This window comes from Meleagris gallopavo, chromosome 5 (genome assembly GCF_905368555.1).
Source record: "Meleagris gallopavo chromosome 5, MGAL_WU_HG_1.1, whole genome shotgun sequence".
In the NCBI taxonomy this organism is placed as follows: Eukaryota; Metazoa; Chordata; class Aves; order Galliformes; family Phasianidae; genus Meleagris; species Meleagris gallopavo.
Genome location: NC_139408.1, coordinates 34,560,922 through 34,586,962, shown reverse-complemented (window position 1 = coordinate 34,586,962; position 26,041 = coordinate 34,560,922). Strand labels below are relative to the sequence as shown.

The following is a 26,041-nucleotide window of genomic DNA, read 5'->3' as shown; positions in this document are numbered from 1 at the left end:
AATGTAGTAGTACATTCTTTAATAAAGAGAACTCTCAAATTAATATGCATGATTTTTTTTTAAATAAAAGGAAAAAAGTCAAAATAATTTCCTATTAGCTAATTTAACAACACGTCTTTCCACCAGAGTGTTGTCATCTTGGGTCCCAACTACATGTGAACAATACATTCAACTCATCCTCTACATGCAAAATGAAATAAAAACACACAGAAAATGAAATAACTGTTTTTCCTAAGGCATAAGTGTAATTAAAAACATAAGATTTTAAATAAAAATCAACAGCATTGTTGAGTTTATTTTATTAAAAATGATTCTCTGTGCACAATGGCTATGTGTATAATTGGGATAGTGAGGTACAATAAAGTTCCATTAAGTAACAATGATTCACTTACCATAGTGAAAGCAGTAATAAGGTTAAATTCTTAAATGGAAAGTAAGTCAGTCTAAACCCCAGCAGGTTTCGTACTAGTGGCATCGCTAATGTTTTTGAAAATGTTCTAAATGTTCCTTCTCAAATATATGTATTATACATTGCAGTATTGTTAATTATATCCATTTTATCTTTTATACACTTCCCCAGGAGATCAGTGAAGAATGGAAAACTTACTTATAGTGGATTTCAGATTTAATGAGACAAAGATGGTTTAATATATATGACAAAGTAATGTGCTCTCACCATATTTGATAAGTAATTATTTTTTTCTACTCTAATGGCTACCATTTTAAGAATAATTAATGTATTATTTACGTAATTAATAGATAATCAACCAAGTAATGAAATACTCTGGCTATATCACAGTATGTGTGTACTGTAATACCCTGTTTAACATCTCTAGAGCTCTTGGCATGACATCATATCATATACATATATACACATACATATAAATTTAATTTGAAAGATTTATGCACATTCTGAATATGTAAGTAAATTTTTTATAATAGTCAAGTTCATATATACATGTTCATTTACACATATATAGCTAGGACTTTAAAAACAAGTTTGTTAGAATTCAGATTTTTAAATCCATGGTTATGCCACTTATATAAATGCCATAAATTTCCACAGAAATAAGAACTATCTAGCATTTTCTATTGAAAACACGGGTTCGCTGCTGTTAAGTTCTGAAGGTTTATCAAGATTTCCTTCATAATCACTAACATTTAAAAGTTTGCTGGTAGAACAAATAGAATCAGCATAACTTTTTCCCTGACAGCAGAAGACCAAGAATCAGAAAAAAGACAAACAACATGGATGTAATAAAGAAATTTAAAGTTGTATTCAAAGAAACATGCTCAGGAACCTGAAAAGAAAAGCAACTTCATCTACACTGACATAACTCTCCCCCTTAATTCTCATGACTGGAAAAAGAAGTATAAAGACTGCCTAATTGGGAAGACAGTTTTCCACTGTTGTTTTCTTGAATATTTGTCTAAAAAAATATTTGTTTGAAAGTGTTTGCAACCTGCCCTTTGAGGTGAGTATTCAATAAATTGTCCATTGCCTTAAGAGTGCTGTTGCCCTAGACACCCTGTTGTACCAGTGAAAAACATCTTTACCTCTAATATTCGACAATTACTCATGATTTGTTTCTTATTCTTTGGTCCAAGACGACTTGTAGGGTAAAATGACCTGTAAGGATGACTCAGATGAGGGTTTACTTAAAAGTCATAGCTATAAACAGAAGAAAATCACATACTGCCATCAGATTTATTTGCTAACTTAATAGTCTTGTATCCTAAACTGATCTGAATGAATTAATTAATACATAAATGAAGGCTAAAATATGAGTGCATGAGGACATACATTGCATTATGCTATGTATAAGTTAAATATTTTATCCTACCATAAAGAAGAGTATCTATGAAAACTATGACTGTTTTTTTATTACCTTAAAATATTGCAGTTGTTTCTCAGCATTCATTGTTCCTTCATTTTCTTGTCTCAGACAGGAATTGAAGATGAAAAGCTCTGTATCTCTCAGCCACCCTTTCAGCTCTTTGATCCTGACCTCCAGCTGCCTTACCAGGCTGCCGCTTTCAGGCGAGAGCAGGTCACGTGGACCTAACCCACTGTGCCCTACCATTGTGTCTTGGATCTTCTCTCCTAGGGTTTTCTAATACATCAGATAAAGAAAACATAGATTAGTGTTATGCACCAAAACACATACAGGTTAATGTGCAACAAGAAGCACCTGTTAGATGACTAGAGAGGTTTTTATTTTTAAATTACTACTAATATCAATCAATTTCACTCTTTGTTTCCTTCTTTCAATCAATTTCATATTTTGTATCTTTGTTTTTCACTAATGCCACAGTGTTGTTCTCTATGGGTCACTGACTTTGCTGGAAGCATGATAAATCAATGTTTATTAGGTGCAACTATGGACAGAGAAGACAAAATGCTACATAACTTTATAAAGTAGTTTCAGAATTTGTCAGCTGCTTTAGATACTTATGACCATAGGACTTATGATTTCTTGTCTGTAAGAACAGAAAATACAGCAAGCTCTGAGCCCATCTGCATCTATGTTTTTAGGGTAACATTGCAGTAGTGAAATATTTCCAAGGTACGAACTGTCAGGTCAGAGTTTCCAAACTTGCAGCCCCGAAGTTATGTACAGGAACAGTTAGGTCACATAACATCTGGCTTGCTTGTAAAAGAGGATGAACTCATTCAGACACCAATAAGCTAGAAATTGCAAAGCCATCAAACCAATTATTTAGGCACCTAAATTTGGATTTAAGTTCTCCATGTTAAGCATCCACTTTAAAAATAATGGATCAGAATAAACATTCACCTCTGATCATTAATTAAACTAATTAAATATAACTTTTCAAAGTAGTACTTCTAATAAAGGAACTGCTGAATAACATTTTGATAGTGGACACGGTAACTGTAATGAATATTCTGAAGAGGCCAGAGACAAAAAGTTACCTTCCTTTTTAATATATTGAAAGGCAATCATTTAAACATCACAGAGATATGCAGTTGCCTGCTTTTCCTATGCCTAGCGGTATTTTATCTGACCTATAAGAGGCTGTCAGTCTGACACTTATTATAAGTAGTAGATCTGTGTTACTGATTGTAGAATACTCAATATACGCTGACAATCACATTCAATAACCTTTTAAACTGATAATTAGCAGTGGTTAATTGTTGTAACATGAAGACATGGTTTTAGGTGACCCAGGATGGCTGTCTGTTGAAAATACATCCTTCATTAAGTTACTGGAATATAATCTATCATAATGAATTTAGCTTCCAAAAATAAGCTTAAAAAACACAAAATTAGATCAACAAACATTAATCTACTTTGTGGCATTCTGTAAATAACGTCTTTAGGAGATCATAACTGAAAAACATCTTTTCTTGGCACCACCCTTCTATTTTCATGGTGTAAATATTGATAATTTGAAGACCCTCAGTGGAATCCAGTGCTAGCTATTGTTTTCACGCTGTAACAAAAGTAGCAGCAGGAGGTGAAATCAATGCCCTTGGAGGGTAGGGTCACAAAAAAGAATTTATTGCCACTTTTTTGTTCTGGAACAGTTTGCAATCATAAATTCTTCATAAACAGAATACTTCAGAGAATGGTCCGTCTTCATAAATATACGACAGAGGACATCAATTTCATTTAATTCACAATTTGTGTCAGCACAGCAGATGCCAATGCCTGCCTTGATAGGGTTGTTTAATATGCAATTGAGACAGAGTAATATTCAGCACAGGGGACAAAATTTCACAGATTAAACTGTACGCACCACTGACATTTCATTCTAATGTATTTCCATTCCACACTGTTCACCTTAGATGAAAGTAATATTAAAAACCATATCCCTCTATTTTACCATTGTTAGAAGTTAAAATCCTTGTCTTTAATTTTTTTCATGCCAATTAAAACATAATCATGCCAATTAAAACAGTATGCCTACCGCCATTAGTTTCTGTGAAGATTTTTATTAAATTAAACAAAATTCTATCAAACTCTGCTTACTACTAATGAAATTGCATTTAGCAGGAAAACAGTAATACTTTTTTTATTTTTCTGTAAATGCTGAAATTATTTACAAAACTTAATCCAGAGGTATATTTTTATCTTAACATGCAGAGAAGAGAGGGCTTCAATTTTTTCTTAAGAAAGAGTTTTCTTAGATTTTTATAATTATTATCACTTACTCATCATTTGTATCCTACCAGCTGTAATCAGTGCAACTGAATTAATCTGATTAAATACACTGAATGTCATAAACATAAGGCTAACAAATAAAATTATTTTAAACGTTGTCATGAATAGATGTAAAAGAACAGGTTAGTAGGTCCCATTTTTATTAGCAAATTTAGTCTTGTTCAAATACTTCAAAAATGCTACATATTATAATTATAATTGGAAAATAATAAGCTCACTAGTTAGAAGACAACTTTTAACATTTTCTGACAAATTGCAGATTTAGAGAATCAAACAGTTAGAAACAACTTTCACTGAACTAAACAAACTCAACCCTCTGTAAAATGGCTATTGTACTACCAAATAAGCTAAAGCAATACAAGTCAGTATTTAAAATGATGCTGGCAAGTTGCATGTATAGCTTACTCATAATATAGTAGAAATGGTTTTTAAGCTCACATAATAGCATGCAAAATTATGCAATGTGACTGTATTGTTAATATCACACATCTATAATTAATCATTTAAAGTAATTTATAAATTTATCTTACCCTTGATTTGAAGTGAAGGCAATTAAGGAGAGAAGTGGATGGAAAAATATATAGTTTGACCTCTCTCTCTCAGCTGTTTTACAACAATAGGACTACAGTGTCTCCTGCATGGTGCCATCCCTGGTCTCTGGGTAACAGAATCTCTATATTGCTTTTTTTGCCAGATTCTTGTATCTCACTCTTTGGCTGAGACCCAGCCCATCATAGCGTGAAATGAATTACATGAAACTTTTCTGGCTTTTGTCAAAAGTGAGCTGAATATAGCAGTATGAAACATATCCTGGCTGTATTCTAAGCTTCAGGTATTCAGATTTGTACAGAATCTGCATATTTGTTTTTGAGCCATCAGAGTGACCTGAAATATGCAGTGACAACCCCACTTTTCATCTTAAGGGTATAGTAAATAGTTAAACAGTAGATGTCTCTAACATGTACCTTCAGAATAAATTCTATTAACATTCACTCAAGCATGACAGTCAGTGTATATCAGATATACTGCATTATAGTTGACTTGGTGCATACCCGTAATACATGGCATATTTTACTTACATTTTTTATGTATTAAAGAACTAAAATTATTAAAGTCAGACAGGAGACAAGCATGGAATAAAAAAAAAAAATCAACACAAGAGGAAAATGCTATGGAGTTTTTATAATAGCATGAGTAGCTTGTTTGAAATGTACGTGGTGAATTGAAAGAGAGAGATATTTGTGCCTCAAATTAGAAATCAGACAGACAGCGTACTTCAACACACAAAAATGTACACATAACCCACAAACAGTAATAAAAATGCAAATACCCCGAGCAGTTCCCATTTTTCATTAATTGAATCCACTTTTTCAAGGAGATCATTTGGTAGTAAAACACCACTTTTCTTCAGAGCTTCAACCTTACTGAGCAGTTCCATCTTTTTTGGTTGCCTGATTGACATTTCTACACTGTATCTCTAAAAAGAAAAGAAATAGATAATATTAGCTACTGTGATGAGTATTCTCTACAAAAAAAACAACTTGAACTTTAATTCTAAGTGTCCAGTTGATCATGCTCACAATACTATTTTCTTCTTTTTTTTTTTTTTTTTTTTTTTTTTTTTTAGCACATAATCTTCTTATTATGTATCTGAAGAGATTTAGGTACCAACCACATTGTCTTCTGGGTGACATATAAACGCAGTTGGTGATGGATTACACTTAGTAATATCCACTTACAATAGTCACGATATTCACACGTGTGGTAGCATTCACTAACACCCTCTCATCCAAACCTTGATCTGCCTTTTTTCATTCAAGGGAGTTGGTATCATATTTTTCAAATATGCTACTTCATCAGATACAACTGAGTCTCTCCACTGAAAAAAGCCCATGGAAATAATTTCAGATTTAGATTTTCTGTGAAGTTTATTTCTGTTCCCTCTCCTGCATTTTGCCTTATGTATGGGCCTCAAACATAGCAGCACATGAAAATGTGAGGGCTTCACCTTAGAAAAACACTTTGACGTAACACACTTGTAACAGAATACAAGTAACTTGATTTTTATTGCATCAACCAAGAGAGAAATGGCACACAAACGACAATGGCCACAGTGTTAATACAGTCCTGCAACAATGCATTATTTCCTCCACTATTAATTATTCTTTAAAAAATGAAAAAGAACAGAGAAAACAGGACTAAAACCAGAAACTTTTTACAAAATCAATTTAATACAAATTTCTAAATATTTTAGCTGTATGTGTGATATATACTCTATTAAAACGTATTCTAAACTAGAGATGCACAGAGAAATACATCTCTTTAAAAAAAATTTATTCTCTCAAAACCTGAGTTAAGTGTTCAGTGTGACAGCTACTACACTGATCAATTAGTAGCTGGTATGGTACATTAAAAATACCCAAAATTTAAACATAGGCTATACTCATATACATGCTGTACCTATAGGTAAGCTAATTCACTCCCTGTCTTACATACAAACTACTCATAGAAATAGGAGTAGTCAAAATCACACCTTTCAGTGGTAAAGGAGAATTCAACATGTATTCTTACAAAGGAGTTTACGAGACATTCATAAATTATGCAGAGCTATTAGCAAATTACATCCCAAACATTAAGCTTCTTTGCTTTATTTTCAGCCATGAAAACTGGTATAGCAGCTCACAGTGCAAATGCTAGTAACTGGGCCAAGTATAAAAAATTAAATGTGAATAAGGAATGTTTAAAACATGGGTGCCTTTTCCAGATCCAGGGAGATGTTCTGTAGGAAAACAAAGCAAAAATACAATTGGAGACAGCTTAAAGAAAATAATAAAGGTGTGAAATCACTGTTTCAGCTAACAGGTCCTCAACATTTCCATGCATATGTTTGCATATTGTTAGTTTCATATTTTAATCTTTCATTTGCACAACACATGCACATCATTTGTATTATGTAAACTTCAGCAAATATTAGTCATTTGTGGATCACAGAGCAAATGTTTTAAATGAGGTGATTTAAACCATTTCTCATTATTAATGAACACTGATCAGGAGTCTGTGTATCCAAAATTACATGAATATGCATAGTAAAAAACAGGGAATTGTCTGAAAAGAATTTGCCTTGTGATACAGAGCGCACTGTGACTACAGTTTCAGACCTGTAAATATTAGGCATCGACCAGATTTGGCACTGGAAAAATGAATTCTCAAAGGGACAACACCATTCTATTGGATTGAAATGTTCAACAAGTACTTTTCTTGGTCCCACATCTTTGCCTTTTCAGCTAGAATGGTTACTGGAGGCGATTACGATCTTCTTCATGCAATCTGATTTCTATTTAAAAATGATATAGCTGAACAGGATTTGCATAATTATTTCTATGAGTACATGTAATATCAAGGGGAATCCAGAGTCCAATTTGCTGGGCACTGAAATCCAGTTCATGCTACTCCCTTTCTTTTGTCAAGTGAATTAATAGACTGAGAGAGTCCTCTAGCTGTGTGAGGCTGGTGCAGGCATAGCTGGCTAATGCCTATCACCTGTTACAGGCTGCTACAGGGTGGACTGGGGTTGGTAGTGGTCCTGGAATGGCATAGGACCAATGAAGAAAAGAAATACAGTGTATGTTTTGCAACTACAGTGTTTTGTTAACACAGAAACGTAAGATGTTTCATTTAATTTTGGGCCAGATGAAATAATGCAGTGGAGCATAATCCAAATAGAGTGATGATGCTATTAAAGGGTTACTACTTTAAAAAATAAATCAGATAGATTGTATGTACAATCTCTGACTTTGTCACCATGTAACCTACTGTATAAACAAGCATGATGACAAGTGCTGATTGACAGAAAATGCATTATACTGTAACTGTAAAAGATGAAAATATTCAGTTCATTATTAGGTATATCGGTATGTGACTGAGAGTCAGTATTGTTTCATTTCTGGATATTTAACATGCAGTACGTATTTTAAGTTAAGGGAAGAGCTTAATGTTAGGAGATATAGTTTAAGAACTGATAGCACTACATGCTATTGCTAATGCTATTTTTTAATCCATTAAACACCTACACTCTAAGCAGTTGCATGGAAAAAATTAGCTAGCAGCTCTATCAGTGCAGCACAACCCTAGTCTGGTAGGACTTCTTAATCCTGCGGTGAGAAGATAATTTAATCTTCAGATTCATTCTTTCCTCAGCTTTGAGTGAGCAAAGGCTGCTCCATTGTGACAGTCCGTGGATGCTATGATATAAATTACTGTTTAATAGGCAAAAATAAGATTAAGGAAGTAAAAGTTCCAGTTTTTTTTTTGTTTTTTTTTTTTTAACTGACACAATAATAAATAAATAATATTTAATTTCTCAGGACACTTTTCATGTTAAAAAGTTGGGAAAAAAATATAATGAAATAAACCCGCAAAATATTTACAGCATGATTAGCTGCATGCATGCACGGCTGGCTTTGTGCTCCTGAAGCCACTCAAAAGAAATTCAAAACACTGCTATGTAAGTTAAAGCATTTGGGCTTTTCATTCCCTCTCTCTCAATATGATTAGTATTTCTCAAAAGAAAAACAGTGGAATTTAGCAAAAAGCAGTAACATTTATTTATGAATAACTTTGGCAAAATATTTAAACCATGAGAAGTTGAATTCCAAAACAAAGCAAGTTAAATTTCCTTTGATAAAAATGTTTTACAAAACCTAGGCAGGCTTGATTGAGACATGTTTTTTGACACTTTAATTAAATGATGCCTTTTTTCTTTTCTTTAAGAAAATTATATAAAATATTTTTTGTTTAAAAAATCACACCCGAAAATTCTGCCCAAATGGAGACTGGAACAATGCCTTGTAACAGTGTTAATTGTCACCATGGAAACCAGAAGAATAAGCCATTTTGAAACTGGTATAGAAGGCACACATTGAGCAACTCAAGCATTTTTCAGCCTCCTTCAGTGTTAAGGAACAAGATGCCTAGTCACTGAGAGGTCAGAGAAAGAAATCATCATGAAAGGTTCGTAGATGAGCGCTGTCTGGTAAGCAATAAAAAAATCTGTACACAGTTAACAACTCTGTAAGACTGCACACCGCATCTTTCAGAGAGAAACATCACAAAAAGATGATCAGGATGAGGGTGCAGATTCCACTTCTCAAGCAAAAACTTTAGGGCAATATTATGCAAACCTTGCCCCTAAAGCTCCCTGGGAATTCTGTTGTTATAATAAAACTTCAGAAGAGGAAAGGAAAAAAAAAAAAAAAAAAAAAAGCCTGCATGATGGAATTCAAAATAATGCTCTAAAAGCACACAGAGAGATTAAGACATCCATTGTAAGACTTTTGTATGGTGCTTCTGTTGGTTATAGTGAAAAGAGACTAGACATACTGAACACACAGTGGAGCTATGGCTACGAAGTACAGAAGAATTAAGCCAGTGAACTTTCTCCATTATTGGAATAAGGGTGTGCTATTTGTAGATGTTCTGCATTCCATCATTCACATACTAAAGAAGTGCCTTCAATCAAACAGTACTGCACCACAGACAACTGAGATCACGACTCAGTGACTTCCAGTTTAATTTTTACCTGGATTACATCTTTAAATTTTAAAACTTAGCTTTTTAGAACGATTTGGTTGAGGCAGACACAAATACACACACATGCACAGTCAGGAGTTATATATGCACACATTCAGTGGTGACACATATTCACAAAACATGCTATATACACAAAGCAAATACTTTGCAGGTAAATTCACCAAATACGCAATATAAATATATGTAAACATACAGCCATGCACATATAGCAATATTTGTCCATCATCTCTTCACACACATTTTCACTTTGCTTTCTGGATAATGTTTGCACTCTTCATGCTAGGCTTCATGGTGGCCCCTTAGGAAGCCCATGCCTAATGCCATTCAGTGAAGAACAAAGAGTCTTTTTATTCCAAAGTCCAGGGTCCAAAGCTCAGCTGTATACAAGCAAAGTGAAGGAATCTGCTAGAGGCCAGCCTTCCCTTCACAATAGCTGTTAATGCTTCTACCTTTTTGGTACTATCAGTGTGAAATATTTTAGAAACCGTCCAGAAGCTTGGTTATATTTCTTATGTTGTCAATAGTACTAGAACCTCTGGACAACAATCAAGATCTCAGCTGAATGCTCTGTCTAGATAAATAGCAGTTGCTGTTTCTTGCAAACTTCATGTATTTCACTATTAGCAATATATGGTAAATAATTGCACAGGGAAATTATAGAGACTCCTACAATTGTCCTTGTAAATTAATAATAGGCTTTCCTGATTGGGATAAATTTGTTGCTGAGCCTTTGGAAAAATTAAAAAGTGCAATGTCATTTAAAATTGCCAGAACTCACACAGCAAATTACATCTGAGGTTAAGAATCAGTTTTTCCTCTCCTAGTTTATTCCATTTGCATGATCTGAAAATCACATTACATTGGCTATGTATTGTTAATTGGACATAGATTGCATTATCTTTAATATAAATCAAACTACAAATACTAAAATGAATTGCAAATTCTTTAATAGAAGATCATAAAACAATCTTTTTTAAGTATTTCCCATTAATAATTTAATTCCAATTATATCACTCAGAAAACTCAAGAAGGAGAGCGCTAACTTATTTCCATTTGCTTTTCCCCCCTACAAATAAGCACAGTGGTAAAATATGTATTTGTATGAGTGAGCGTGTGTGTATGTGTGCACGGCTGTAAAACAAGACAAATTTTAGCACTTTTGTCTTAAACCCTCACATTTTTGTTTCAGAAAGTAACAAATGTGGATTGCACTTTTGCAGCACATTCCTTTTCCTGGCAGCTGGAGAAATAAACACATTGAAAGAAATATTAAGTAACTTCATGAACTAATTTTTTTCCTACATTAAAAAATTTCACAGTCAGTACCTATTGTTCTGTCTTTTTCTTAAGGAAGGTGATCTCTACACTTTAAATTTTACTATAAATGTAATATCTTTTTGAAGACTTTGTATGCCCTTTAATGAATTTATATTAAATATTTAATACTGTTTAGGGCATATCCACTACTACCAAAAACAGTTATATTCCCAGCAGTCCTACTGTTTCAGGCAGAGGGCTTGATTGATCCTCCTAGTCTGAATTGAGTAGAATGAAAAGAAGCAGTTGGAAAATAGCTGCAATCATTTAATGCAGATGACCTCTGACAGGCTCACAGCTCTTCTATCTGAACAGAAATTTGCATGGGGTCTCTGTGCAGAGGAACAATGTAACCTAAATGGTAGACAATCTTTATTCTAATGAAGTGGGTGTCAAGGTCAATGTAAAACTGCAATGATAAATGGTGCACCACAAGGCAAGAGAAGTTGCATAGGCATTGTAGTGCTTTCACATTAATTGAAGGCTGAAATGCACTGAGTGAAAGCACAAGACTCTCTTTTCACCATAATGTGTTAATGCACAAATGTTTAAATGTTTTATTCAAGTCTCTAGCCTGTTGGCTCAAATCTTATTGCAAACAAAAATACAATAGTTGGCCAATAACCAGAAAAATAGAACTTTTTATTAGCTCGCCTTATTTCTTGAATCCATAAGAACTTCCACAATCTACTCAGAGTACCAAAAGAATAACAAGTCTCCAGACAACTAACGTAATTCCCATGATCCTTCTTCTATTTAGGATATCTGTCTTTAATTAGTTCCAAACAAGCAACCCTTTAGACAACTCTTCATTAGATACCATTCCCAATGAACTAGCTGCAAGAAGAAAAGTCATGCTTCGATATTATTATTTCCTAGATTCCAAGTTTTCTTTTAGTATATAGTTAACATCTCCAGGTGCCTTTTGTTCTCAGTAAGAATTAGACCAGTAAAACTGGGTTTTGTAATGCAAAGAGTTGTGTGCCTGGAGTGGGGACTAAACTACAGTCTGTTATTGTGGCTTTGTCAAAACTGCAATACAACTATAATTATAGTACTTCATCAGCTGATCAAGCAATTTGTAGGAGGCAGCGCATTTTGTCTTATAAAAATGAGGAGGACAGTAATCTGCTTTTTAAAATCCTGAGCTGCTTAAGCTTGTTAAGGGTATATTGTTTGCTAATACACTCATTAGCAGTCAAGCATTTTAACTTCATCAATTAAACGGGAAATGGTGTTGCACGATTAGTTTCACAAAACGCTAAAATACAGATAACAGTTTGCAGTTAAGAATTTTAGAAAACTTCTTTTCACCTGCAAACTGCATTAGGCACTTCAAAACATTCTGTGCACTGAGATACACATGGGGTGGGAGACTGGGGGGGGAGGCTGTGCATGAATGTAGGTGGTGAAAACCCTGCATCTAGTTGTGAAGCTAATTATATATATATATATAAATATATATTATATATATTATATATATATATATATATACACACATACACCCACTTCCAATTTCCTAAGTCCCATAAGGATTGCTGTTAAAGCAAAGAGTCATTGCTGACACTGATGAACATTACTCCTCCGAGTAATCCCTGGGATGACAGAAGTTCATTTTTGTGAACAGCAGCACACAGCTTCCCTGTATCATGAAAGGGTGCACAGTATGGACGATGATTTTTGAATATTTAACAGCCTTTATAGTTTTAGGCTCTTCTGTGCAAATAGATGCTAACAATACGCTTACAGTTATTAGTCAAGGAGCTATAGCTTGTTGCTAATTAAGGAGCCACAGCGCTTTCAGTTTGCGGAGGGCTGAGTGGCATGCAGTGCACAACGCCATTTCCCTGTCACAGCTCGGCTGCACCAGTGTATTTTCCATACAGAAATCAGTCTTTTGGATATTGCAACTCAGAGAATAAACTCCAGCAAAAAAAAAAAAAAAAAAAAAGGTATTGTGTAAAGGAAAAAAAAAAAATAATAAAAGCACGTTAGTGATGAAACTGTTTAAAAAACTGTACAGCTTCATCTGTGTGTGATTTGTCAGGTCTGAAGCTTTGACGTGCCCAAGGGGCAGACCCCAGCGGGGAGTAGGCTGCAGAGCTAAATAGCTGTGAAAGAAGTCTTAATGTAGGATGGAATTCAAACTAACCTTGACATGACCTCAGGAAAAATATGCAAAAAGTAAAATGAATGCACTCTGCAAGATACATCCTAATTTCGTGGCCAAGCTGGTTAGTTTCGCAAACATAACTGGGGCTTTAAAAGCAAAATAAAATACAAGAAAAGAAGGAAACTTTGGAATTCAGAGTAAAAACTTAAGCTGGCATGGTGTTACTGTGGAGGCATATGAATCATTTGGAAACAATCCAAATAAAAACCAACACTGAACAATATTGTTGTCAGGCTGTCTATTCAGGAAAATTGTTTTTTTTTTTGGTTGAATATAAATGACACAAAGCCAAGATTACATCATTGCATTACAAAGTCTGTTGTGGCTTTTAGCTGAACAAGTCTCATGGATCTACTGGCTGATGGCAGTAATTCAGTAAGAAGTTTTAAGGGCTTCTTTTTCAGCTTTGTTACTCTAAATATAGGGGAATTTTCTTTAAATGCTGATTATTTTTCTTTAATCCATATCCCTGAGCTTGCTACATGATACAAAGAATAAAAATTTGAGTGGGGATATTAAATCTTGATTTGGCTTTATTGCGCATTTTGCCCATCCTGCTCAATCCTCAGTTAAGTAGGAAGACATTCACCCTAGCATAGCAGCCAAGAACTGGCTAATTCACTAGATATGTGGAGATTTTAATTGAGCATCAACTTGTGTTGAAATTCAATCCTTTGCAATACCAGTTATTTACAACACTATTAACCTGTTTTTAAGTATAATTAAATCACTAAGAACATGCAAAATACAACACATCGAATTTGCAAGGAGAATTAAGTATCAACTGCATGAGATTCCACTAGATCTACAAGTAAAAGACAAACCCTGGCTGATGGTAACAGAACATGGTCCCACAAAAGAGGCTGCAGTGCAATTCAGGTGTATTTCATATCATAACAATCTACTGATCCTATAAGCTATCTTTTAAATGGTATCTTTGTCTGGGATCCTAAGGAATTTCTGAGATTTATCCCATGTTGCTTTGACTATACGACAAGGTATTTTTCACAACTAGCATCAAAGGTGCAACTTTTGGCACAGACTAATATATATGCAACTTACAGACATGCTTAAAATATCAAATTTGGAGTTAACATAATTTATATCTGTTTAGTGTATGAAGAATAACTGATTTAAAATAAATTTAAAAGTAGTGCTCTTTAGGAATTAATAACTACTGTATCTTTAGATTACTGCTCAAGTATTTTTATTTACTGAGGAAAAGTGTAGATTAAGGGGATTCCAAAACACTGGGGAAGGCAGTAGTTAGCCCATTACTGGTCAGAAAATGTAATTGATGACAGGGAGACTGTATGATCTGGAAACACAAAGGTGGAGATACACCTCTCCCTGGCCTGATATTCTGAAATGCCAACCCAGAATGTATCAAATGTCATACGGTTACGTTTTTACATTTTTACAAAATAATACACAACAATGTAAGATTATGGAGATTTTTTGAAGATAATCAAAGAAACTAATTTATAACCTGAAATTCACATCTTATCCTCCTCTCTGCTAAGCTGCACCTACTTGTGCAATATGCATGAAACATAAAGTTGGAACTCCTCTACAGAAGGAATTAATTCCAAATGCACAGCCCATTGTCAGGCTGCGTGTTACAGGCTGTGTTTTATTTTGAAATGGATGTTCCTGCACATTTATCTTTCTCAAGCTGGCTCTTCTGAAGTCCTTACTCCATCGTTACTCAGCCAGAATGCTAATGGCAGGCAGTAATAACCTCCCGTGAGTGAAGTCCAACTGAAAATCGACAAATAAATTATCCTGTCTTCTAGCAGTACCTATTGGGATATGTTTGAAGATAGAATATCTCTGGATCCTTCTTCTTACCTATTTGTTGTACTGTTACACAGGAGAAGAAGCTGTCAACTGCAAAAAGAGCCAAATGGAAATCTAAACCGACACAGGCAGAACTAAAAGTCTCTACCAAAGAGCAGGAGAATCCACAGAGGAGCTCTGGGATCCAGATGGCTCTCTCATCCCACCATTTAAGGCACACTTTCTTTAGCAACCCATGTTACTAGACCTTGTCAACTGTAAGAAAATAAAATCATCCCTTGCTTTTGGCAATAACTTTGCAATCTGTGCAGGCTGGTGAGTGAACTCATGCCAAAGATGGACAGATTCTGTATAGCTGACTTGGACTCTAACCTCAGAATATGCAGATCTGAGTTCACAACACCTGTAGTATGTAATGTAACAACATGACCTTTATCATATTTGAACTTTTTTCTATACAACAGAATTTACACCTATTTGAGAGCCCAAGTAAGGTGCTGCTTGGAAAGGTGCAGCCTGGTGTTGACAGCAGATTTCTTAATTTGCCCCAAAGTTATAATGAAAAATGACATTCTTATTTTAAATTCATATTCTGTACTGTATTAAGTAAAGTGAAAGCTAATATTTTTTATAATTTGCTATTTGATTTGTTCCTTATAATTTCCCTTGAGTTATGTCAGTCAGCACACTCAGCAGGTCCACTAGGAGTGCTAAAACGTCTACACTGACTACCTAAAACACTGGCTATCGCTCTAGTTTCTCTTACAGCATTGCCATTACAATGTACTGCATGAAAACAATTATTAAAACATGCTAAAAATAAAGTTGTATAGTTAGTCCCATTTTATAATCTCCAGACAGACATTCTGAACACTTCAAGAGACATGACAACTAATAGCTACTCACTTCTCTAGTGCAAATTAGAGTTATTAAAACAAAAGGAGAAAGTTACCATCGCTGTGCCACTACCTGTGTTAACAGCAGACAAATCCCATGTTACCCTGAATTTTTAAAATTGAGAAGTCAATCTCCCATTTTTAATATTATTCTGTGATAAAATAAAAAAAATCTTTCAAGTTGAAAAATTATTTTTATTATCAACATAAACTGTTTTCAAGAGCAAATTTATAATGGAAATGCTGACACAGCTTAAACTATGCCTATGTGAATGCTGCAGAAACAGCTATTTCAGAAAATATTTTTAGCATTTGGAAAAGTCCAACTTTGTTTAAACCTGAACTTACTTTTCTACAATAGCAAGTAATGTTAACAGCATGCTGAAAATGTTAAGGATAAGTGTACAGTGTCAAAATAGATTGAATCTCACTGAAAACTGGAGATTCAAGCTTTTTAAACATAATCCAGATGTTTGGCTTTTAATCACATTTCAAGAAAGAGAAAACTTACGCGATACAAAATTCATACATGCATATTTCATTAGTGCCTTTCCTATCACTGAATTAAAAATTTCTAACATATGTTTTCCTCAAACAGATAATGTTTTAAATTAGAAAAGTTGGCAAGAAGTTGTACACCTCACAAATGTCACTGAATTATTATAACATGGAAGAAAATATTTCTTTTTTTTATAGTATTAACAGCTTTGACAGTAAATGCTACGGCAGCAATCACTTATTCCCCAATTGGTAAGAAGTCTCTTAAACAAATCAAGTGTATGAAGATGGCTGAAAAGTAAGAACTAACAATATACATTCTTTAGAATACTGGTAACAACCTCATGGACCTATGTGTATCTAGCACAGACACTTTCTCCCTTCCTCAAGTACTGATCTAGACAGCACAATGCTGTGCCCAAACAGCTTTTTCAGTAAAAGACAGACAACTCTGAAGGTGGGAAAATCTCTTCCAAGATGTAATTCAATCTTAGAACACTCTCCAGCACTCCTATCTTTGCTGAATAATATTTAAGAGACTATACTGATACAAATACTGTTTCTAAAAATTAACACCCCAGACCCTTAGTCAATTAAATAAATTAGTAAATTAAGACTCTGAACCCATTCCTAAAAATGGACTTTCGGAATGTGATAACATTTTAATATTCTAATTAAATTTAAAGCAGACATAACCTACGCAGTAACACTGGGAAAACTATCACACATGTAATAGCAAGGCGAAAAAAATCAAAGCGATGCTTCTTCTTTCTACCTGCACATGGTATCTGGCTTGCTCTTTGAAAGCCCCATACCTACTGAGAGGTCTGTGAAACGTAAATGGGAACCACCAGGAGCAAAATATACATTCTGCTGTTCTGTGATTGGAGGGAGGGAGATTCCTTTAACTGTTACTATGAACTGCAGCTCCATCCAGAAATGCTGGAAATCATACAGTCCAGGACATGCTAAAAGCCAGTTTCTATCTTGAACAGCTTCTGTGCCTAAAAGAGATATTTGGCCCCTTTCAGAATATCCATCAGCAGCCTTTCACATACAGGCTCAAGCTTGCCATTCCTCTACTCCAATTCTTTACAGGCTTGTAGCAGATCAGTGAAGTGGAGAAATACTATTTGCAATTTAAAATGAGAAACTGAGGTACAGACAGATCATGTGTCCAGTGCCAGAGATCTCTGATGGGGGAGCACATGTCTTTCATTCTGCCTATCACCTCCTCTTGTGCAGCTGATCTCAAAACTATGTAACAGTTTTTACTTCACACTAGACTGAAAAAAAAAAAGCATTATTGTACTTAAGATACATTTTTGTCATTGTAGAAAATACACCAGATCTAAATTCAATAAATCTTTGTTTCTACTAGATATTTAGGAACTAATAGTTACCTTTAACAGAGTACATGAGTGTACTGACACTGAATTCATTTTGCCTACTGTACAACTTGTAAGAAAAAAAAACAAAAGATGTTTTTCCTCTGTTTCTATTTCCATGATTTCAGGTGTCTATTTTCAAGGCTTTATGCTGTTGCTAAATGTAAACTTTGCTATTTTCTGGCATGATGAAAGCTGAAAGCTTCTTCTCATTTCTAATGGCATTCTGCCAAAATATTCTCTGAGAAAAAAAAAAAAAAAAAAACTTGGGCTGATTCACAGATCTAATGTTCAAGATCTAACCTCACTGCTTGTATAAAATACGCCATGGTCTTACCTTCCCTTCCTATATTTAGCTCTCAATGTTCTTGGCTAAAGAAAACCTTTCGATACTGAATCCAGGCCCAATTTAGAGATATAAATGATGGAAAATTCATAGCATTCCATGATAAAATGATAAATAATTAGCTTCTTTAGCAGTTAGAAGCTGTATGGTATGCTTCTAGTTTGAATTTGTTTAATTTTAACTTCCAGCTGTTTTATCTTCTCGTACATTTTCCAATAGCTTGAATGTCTGTGGAAGTATGATGTTAGTACATGATAAGAATCAAATATGAAACCAGATGACTTGCACTGATCTGTTTGGTGTTTCTGGAATTACAACGTGTGTAATCACAACATAGAGAATCAGGACAATTTTTGTAGAGCCTGGTGAAGTCAAACTCACATACTTTGGACATTCTTACAGTTTACTTCATTATAGTGCAGTCAGAAAGCCAGTTTTCTGTAACTTGGACCTGATACAAATTGAAAAGAAACAAAAACAAAACAAAACAAAACAAAAGGAGTTGGATTTCACTTGAGTTTGTGGAAAGTATTGCTTGTATTCGTATTTTGGTTTTTAATTGTTAGGCTCCTTTAGTTGAACCTAAGATTATTTTCTGCTTCTATTCATGCTGGAAAGGAAGAGGTGAAGCAAGATAAAACAACGATGGTAGCAAATGAATTGGACAATATCAGTGAGACTTTCATCCACAAAGAGAGCATTTTCTACTGCATAGGCATACCTGTTCTACATTCTAGATCCACACTGGAAATTGTAAAGCTGAATATGAAGTAGTCTTGACAGACTGATGAATCTGTCCCTTACTCTTTAGTACTTTGTAATAAAATGCTACAAGGTCGTATCTGTATATTAATATAAACTTTCAGTAATTAAAAAAACATAGTTCGGTAAAGGTACTGCAATGAAATTGCAGAAGTGGACTTTAGAAAACAAATAAACATACCTTCATGTTGATTTATGTTGCCAACTGAAATCCTAATCTCCGTGTTCAAAACATTCCAAGAAACTGGCGACTACCATATTGATATTCAAACACTCAGAATACTTACAATCTAGATACTACAATTCAGATATGGGTAAATTATTCCCACTCTAATGTCTGAATTCCATGTAAAGAAGATGAACAAAATGTCTTGAAAATTGGAAAATACATGCATATATCTGAGAAGGAATTTTTTCAAAGCACCACAGCAATAGGAAACATCAGGATACAAAATCAGTCACGAAGTAATATGAAGGAAATTCAGGACATTTTGAATGTATTTCAGTTGTAGTAAACACAGGGTAGAGTAGCCTTATGAACTTCTTCTGGCATTTTCTCAAGACATTCTGGTCCTGCTTTTGTAGTCAATAGTCAACTCATTCTGGTAACCAGGCATGTCATGGTAGCTGTATAGCAGTTCAAATACAAATTGAAAAGGTCTGTGCCCATTAAGGCAAGCTATGTGATCACACTAATGTGTCTAAATGTCTTCAGTTTTAACTGCTGTCTGTCCAGTTGATAGATCTTTGTTATACTATACTGCATTTGTAGGGAATTTAAAAATACCAAATGATGGTAGAAAAATTAAAGAAAAAGAATGAGAACAAACTGAGGAGGAAAAAACATTGCATATGCTATAATTTTCAGATATTTGTAAGGAATATGTTCTATTGAGAATATCAGAAAAAATAATGGATTGTGACTTTTATGGTGACAGAAAAATAATGAATTGCAACTTCAGTGACAGAAATAAAGTAGTTTTACTCAGTCTTGTGCTTCTCGTGTTAACAATTATTTTATAATAATTTACAAAAATAAAAAAATCTACCTCGTTGAATACTCCATATTCCTAATAGTACTAGGTTACTTTTTCAAATCTCTATCTATATCAGCTATGTCAGGTGACTTAACACTAACTACATTAACTATGTTCACAAATAATACATTGGTACAGAACTTAAATAAAGTAACAAATACATATTTCAGAACACGCTATAGAGCTTTTGTACATTTAAGAGACCACACTAGCACTACATTAACTCTATTAAAGGTAATTTTTCCAGCTCATTGGTGATTGGCATTTGGTTCTGATGTTTGAAGAATTGCCATTGCATCAATTTAATTCATGCCTCTTCAATAAAATGTAGAAGAAATGGCAGAGGAAGGAGTTAACTTTCTGTTGGTAAGGCCATTAAGTACTTCAGAAAAGGTTTGAATATTTACACCATGTAAAAATCTTTAAGGACATTCTATATGTTCTGTTAACTTTGCAACCTTAAATAGTTCTGATAAAGTCCCACTAATATGAATACATTTACATTACAATACATGTACATTCCAGAAAAAAAAAAAAAAAAGACCAAGGTAAAATTACAAATTTCACACCTACAGTCACAGAATAACATTATCTAACGATAGAATTTTTAATAAATATTATTATATGCCCTTCCCAAGACAAGAGTCCAGGCATACATTGAACAACACAGTGTAGCAGGCCACCTGGCGGTCAAAGAAGCTAATTATCCATTTAAAACAAAATTAGGACCACACAAAGGAAAAATAGACATGAAATAAGTGCATAAACCCCATCAATTTAAATCTACTTGAAATAAAATAAGGATATACAAACGAGATTTTTTTCTTTGCTTTATCTTAAATTTTCAGGGAGTGGTCATTGCATGAGACAAGATACCAAGGTTGGTTGGCAAATGATTCATGTGCTAAAGATCCACAGAAGCTAAGCTCCTAGGCTTTACCCATATCACTTTATAGAACAAGGTTCCACAGCCTATCCCACTGTATCTGTCAATTCCCTAGATGAGACTTACAAATGTTTTCCAGGAGCTTCTCTGGGAAGCTTAATCAGAGGGTACACAAATACAGGTTGACCAGCCCATTGCTTTAAAGGACACAGGAACTGAGATGACTGTGCACACAGATCTGGGTTAAAATATCTTAATGTCCATACTAAACAATGACAACAGGCATCAGTGCAAACTACTGTTGATACTGTACGTTCAGAACTACAACAAAAATTGATAAGAAATGTAAAGCAACTTCTGGCTACTAACAAGTAGGTGAGACACCTGAACGGATAAGTTAGGGTCAAGACTTTGGAAAGATCCTCAGCTGTTGAATGATCTGACAACTAAGGATCACAAAATGGGAGACTACATGGTTTGGAGATTTACTTCATTAGAATCTGCTGATATTAAAATTTATACCACTAGGAAATTCTGGACATGACAGATTAAGTCATCAAGCTAGACTATATAGCTACACAAAGAATTAAAAGAAAAGGTACAGCAACCTCTAAAGAACCTGCAAATGAAGCATATTCTTCAGGAGAGAATAATTTAGAATGCACTAGAAAGTAAAGCAGCATACATGTGTGCTGGGCTATTTTTAGCCTTAAAGAACCATAAATATCAATATTGTAGCCATGTCTTGGAAGCTCTTTCTCCACATCAAATTTATAAACGAATTGCATGCATGATCCAAACAGTCCGTGTTGATTTTAATCACACCAAATGTCTAAAACATCAGAAGATCTGCCATTGCTGTACCTCTATATGCTGGGAGGTTATCCAGACAGTGAAGAAATGTTCTGAACATATAAAGGCACCTATGAGCATAATAGCCTTGTATAATATGCAAGCTATGATAATAATATAATAATCTAGAGACTAGTTTGAAGGGAATGAAGCATGTAGAAGATTCATTTTCCAGCATGAATTCACCTGGGTAAAGTGCAGAAAACAAACTTCCTCTCTGCATAAACTTGCCGAGATGAACCAGAACATTTTAGCTGCCATTTGAGCATGCCTCAGCACTAAGGTCAGAATTTCCTAGCTGCTGGTGTATCATGGCCATGCAGAGCACTGTCTTTGCAAATGGCTAGTCCTCCAAGGGAGAATACCTTGCCATCCAGTTAAGAAACAGATCATGGGACACACTGTTTTTAAAGAAGATGCAAAAAGCTCTGCATACCTAGTTCACCTAATTCTGTTTGTTGTTGCCTGTTGCTGTTGACTAGCAATATTCTATCTTCCTTTTAATCTTTCTTTGAACAGGAAGAGTTGTATTTTAATTAACGTGAGCCAAACAGAAACATTTGCCATGAAATACGTATTTTATTGTTTAACATTTTAATTCCACAACTTTGAAATGTGCCAGGAATAGCTAAGCTCACTTATTCAGTATTCGTGGTGTTAGACAAAATACATGTCTATAGATTTGTATCTTACATATAATTGAACTAAACGCAGATATTTGTCTTTAAACAAACTGTATCCTCTTTGCTTTGCATCTGTACCAAGTAACGTACCATGTTGATGCGTTTTTATGGAGGACTCGGTGCTGTTCATTAATTAGTAGAAATACACCCACTATTTTTTATGAAAAAAAAAAAGGCAGTGTGGGCCCATGTGCAGCTGGAGGCAGCAAGCTGTGTCTTAGAGGTAAGACACCGGCCATCACTTAACACATAGTACACTGTCTCAATTAGAGTGCCTTGTGCACATGAAGGGAGCGAGTTGTGCTGTTGCTACTGGGTGAGATAGAAATTCATTGTTTCACTAATTTCAGAGCTAGAAACTTTGGTTTGCAGAAGTAAGATACCACTGATCAGCTGATGCACAATATTTTCCTCAATATTCCATCTCCTACTGTGATCCAGGAGCCCTACTCCTTGCAGTATTACCTGAATATATAAAGTGAGTCTCAGGTGTAGAAGGTACTCACTGAATCTACCATTTTAAGGTCTAAAGAAAAATGAAGGAAAGAGAATTTTATCATCTATAGCACTTCTCCCACATCTAGATTAAGTTAATAATAAAATAAGAATTGGGTCACATAAAATAGTTTTCACTGCTGTAATCCAGCTTCTGGTTGTCACTGAAACCTAGTCTGCATTTGAGGATCTGTGTTGGAAGGAGCACTACTTTCACTCTTAGTTATCCCTACACTCATTCACTATTTCTGCTGTGGTGTGAGGAACAGCAATAGAGGAGCTAGTAAGAGAGCTCTCGATCACTTGGAGATTTTTGTAGTTTTGTAGGTCTGTAAAAGGGATATCTCACTTCTCTAAAGAAGAATATTGTAGCCTAGTATCTTGAAATACTTGCATTATTTAAAAGATGATATCATATTTCCAGTTTAGGGAGTTAGATATTTTTCCCCTTTTATTTGTTCTTTGTCCTTCAACTGTTCTGAACCATTTTGTATTGACTGTGGCAAAAATGGTTACTCATCTTTGTAAAAGGTTGAGTAGTCCTGTCAAGTGTTCTTCCTGTTTCCTGAGGGGTTTCTAGTTTCTCAGGGCTAGCAGTAGATTCCTTCAAAAATGAATAGGGGTCACTCACAGGTGACTGAGATTTTTCCAAGTTTTCCCTTTATTGCCACCAGCTAGCCACCAGAGCAACAGAAATTTCTTCAGCACCTAGTCTACTAAAATTCCTCTCTGAGATGGCTGAGACTGAAGACTATAAAAGTATGCAGATATCTGGCAAAATATGCAGCAAAACAAAACAGTGGCAATGTTGTTCATTCAGATCAATAAGCCAAAGCTTGTTTGTGACATCATATGAACAGCTTTGCCCTGGGAGAAAAAAAAAAGAAAAAAAAAGTAATATGTCTCAGGCTTTCAATATATTGTTCAGTGATTTGGGGATGAAGTTCTCCAATGCTGTCTGACCACTAAATGTCTGATTATTTATCTACTCTACCTTCATTTCTGTGGCTACATGGTCTCTACTTTGCCACTTAGCCTTTTTCAGAAGTTTTATTGGATTAACAGTATTCAGTTTTTATGAATTCTAGAGTGTTTTGTGGTGTTTTGTGCTAATTTCAGCTTAACATCTAGGTTCTATTCTTCTTCAAACATGTTGTGTTCATCTAGAATGCTAGAGAGGAAACACAGCAACTATCCTGTTTCTTTTGGATACTGCTTTGCAACTGAAGCCAGAGTTTATACAGACATGTGGCTACTGGTGTGCACAAGACAATTACTGTAAACTTTAAGTGATGATGTCCTCTCATTTCAGGGGTTCTTTACTGACTGACTACATTTATCAACTGGCCTCATCATGATTTAATTGCACATCTGCAGTGCTTGGTTGCATCTCTCCAGTCTAATTTTGATCCTTATCAGTGTTGCACTGCAGCTGGCTCCACAATCCAGCTGGTATCAAATTAGTCATTGATCTAATAGCATCATTGCAAATATAGCAATTGAATGCCTGGCAGCCTTCAGCATTGCCAGAACACTAAGAATCTTCAGATCAGCTTAAGTTACATTACAGATATCTTCATTAAAACCTTAAATTCTTAATGGTTTCAGCCACGATATATTTAACTTCAAAGGTATCTGCAATATTCAATCTGCCTACATGTTCTTTCTTTAAGAACGTTATTTCTTTATACTTCATATATTGCCCGCTACACAGCATATGTTGCACTAAAATATGTGTCTTTTCAGCTGATCTGAACCTGCTTCACAGGTTCTTTTGACTTAAATCTATGCGTATGTTCTTCTGTTTGTCTTTTGGCACTTCTCTGGGTATTTGGGGCACTATTTGGAAACATACATTAAACTTGCTTTACTTTTAAATCTTTGCCCCTGGATGATGCTGGGGAAGAGATACAATTAAGAAATGTTTTATGTTTCTAGTTACATACGGGCGCTCGAGATCCCAGCACCATACCATATTCCATCTTCTGTTTCTGCTATTGGTTAAGAAAACCTTTCTATAGTTTTATGTTTACTTAAACCTGTTTGTGTCATTCTGATCAATCCTAAGCCACTGTTTCTGTTTCCTCAAAGCAGAGATCTTTTTGTCTGGAGTGCCACTTTTCCGGGTGCCCAGAGTCACTGCAAGCTGTGTTTTAGATGTGTTTTATCTTGTTTTATCTTCCTGTCTAAGGTGACTGTTGTCTCATATGCTATTTTAGGGAAATAAGAGGAAAGGACTAGACTGTAACTGGCTCCTTATTTAATAGTTAAGACTCTTAAGACTTGGTGGGCATAGGGGGCCCAGGCCAATAGTTTTCATGTGCAATGACACCTGCTGCCTTGTGTCTAATCCTCTGATCACACCACATGAGTTACCGATCTGCAACTGGAACATGTGGATTAATGAGGAACTGTTGTTTGGCCATATTTACAAAACAATCATTTGGTATGTTTAATAAAACTGAATAAAGTATGCATCTTCAAAGTCCTTCTAATTTCAGTAGGCACCCTGTGAATTTCACTCTCTGCTTATCCAGGAAACTAACTACACAGAGACTATGTAGGTATTAATATTATAAGGAGGAGTGGGCAGAAAGGCCCAGCACACAGAAGCAAAGGTGGAAGTGGGGCAACTTTCTTTAGTGCTTTTATCCTCTCTCCCCCTCATCTATTATTTATTTTCACTATTACTCATTACAGATTCTGGCAGTCTGGCATTAACACCTTACACATTCTACTAGACAGCAAACAAAAAAACAACACTCAACACATTATAATTTAATATTAAATCAGGTAGAAGTTCTAAATTTTTTTCTTTCATCTAAACCAAAGCAATAAGCAACTACCACATATTTTTAAGAAAAAAAGCTTTTCTGTTAATTTTTTTTTTGGGGGGGGGGAGAGGAAGGGAAGAAAGGCAAAAGTCTTCCATACTCGCAGTATGATTTGACTACTGACTTGTTGGAGAACAATGAAGCCTAACTTTAAATTAGATACACTTGTTAAAAAATCAAAACAAAACAATACACATGAACGTCCTAAAAGTTCGTGGGACTAACTATTTCTCATATCTGATGGTAGTTATTTGATCTCTCCAGACACTGTAAAAATCTAAGAGGTCTCAGGAATTAT

The 26,041-nt window shown here is 34.8% G+C and overlaps 1 protein-coding gene across 8 annotated transcripts in view; it reads right to left on the bottom strand.

Moving 5' to 3' along the window:
• Positions 1-26,041, bottom strand: part of AKAP6 (A-kinase anchoring protein 6) — a 273,752-nt gene that overhangs the window by 57,331 nt on the left and 190,380 nt on the right. For all 8 annotated transcript variants that reach the window (XM_085225172.1, XM_085225173.1, XM_085225176.1 and 5 more), the window contains 2 exons: positions 5,518-5,664; positions 1,890-2,114 (listed from right to left, as the gene is read on the bottom strand). In XM_085225172.1, the coding sequence (XP_085081298.1) occupies positions 1,890-2,114; positions 5,518-5,664 (372 nt within the window). The remainder of the gene's footprint in view (positions 1-1,889; positions 2,115-5,517; positions 5,665-26,041) is intronic.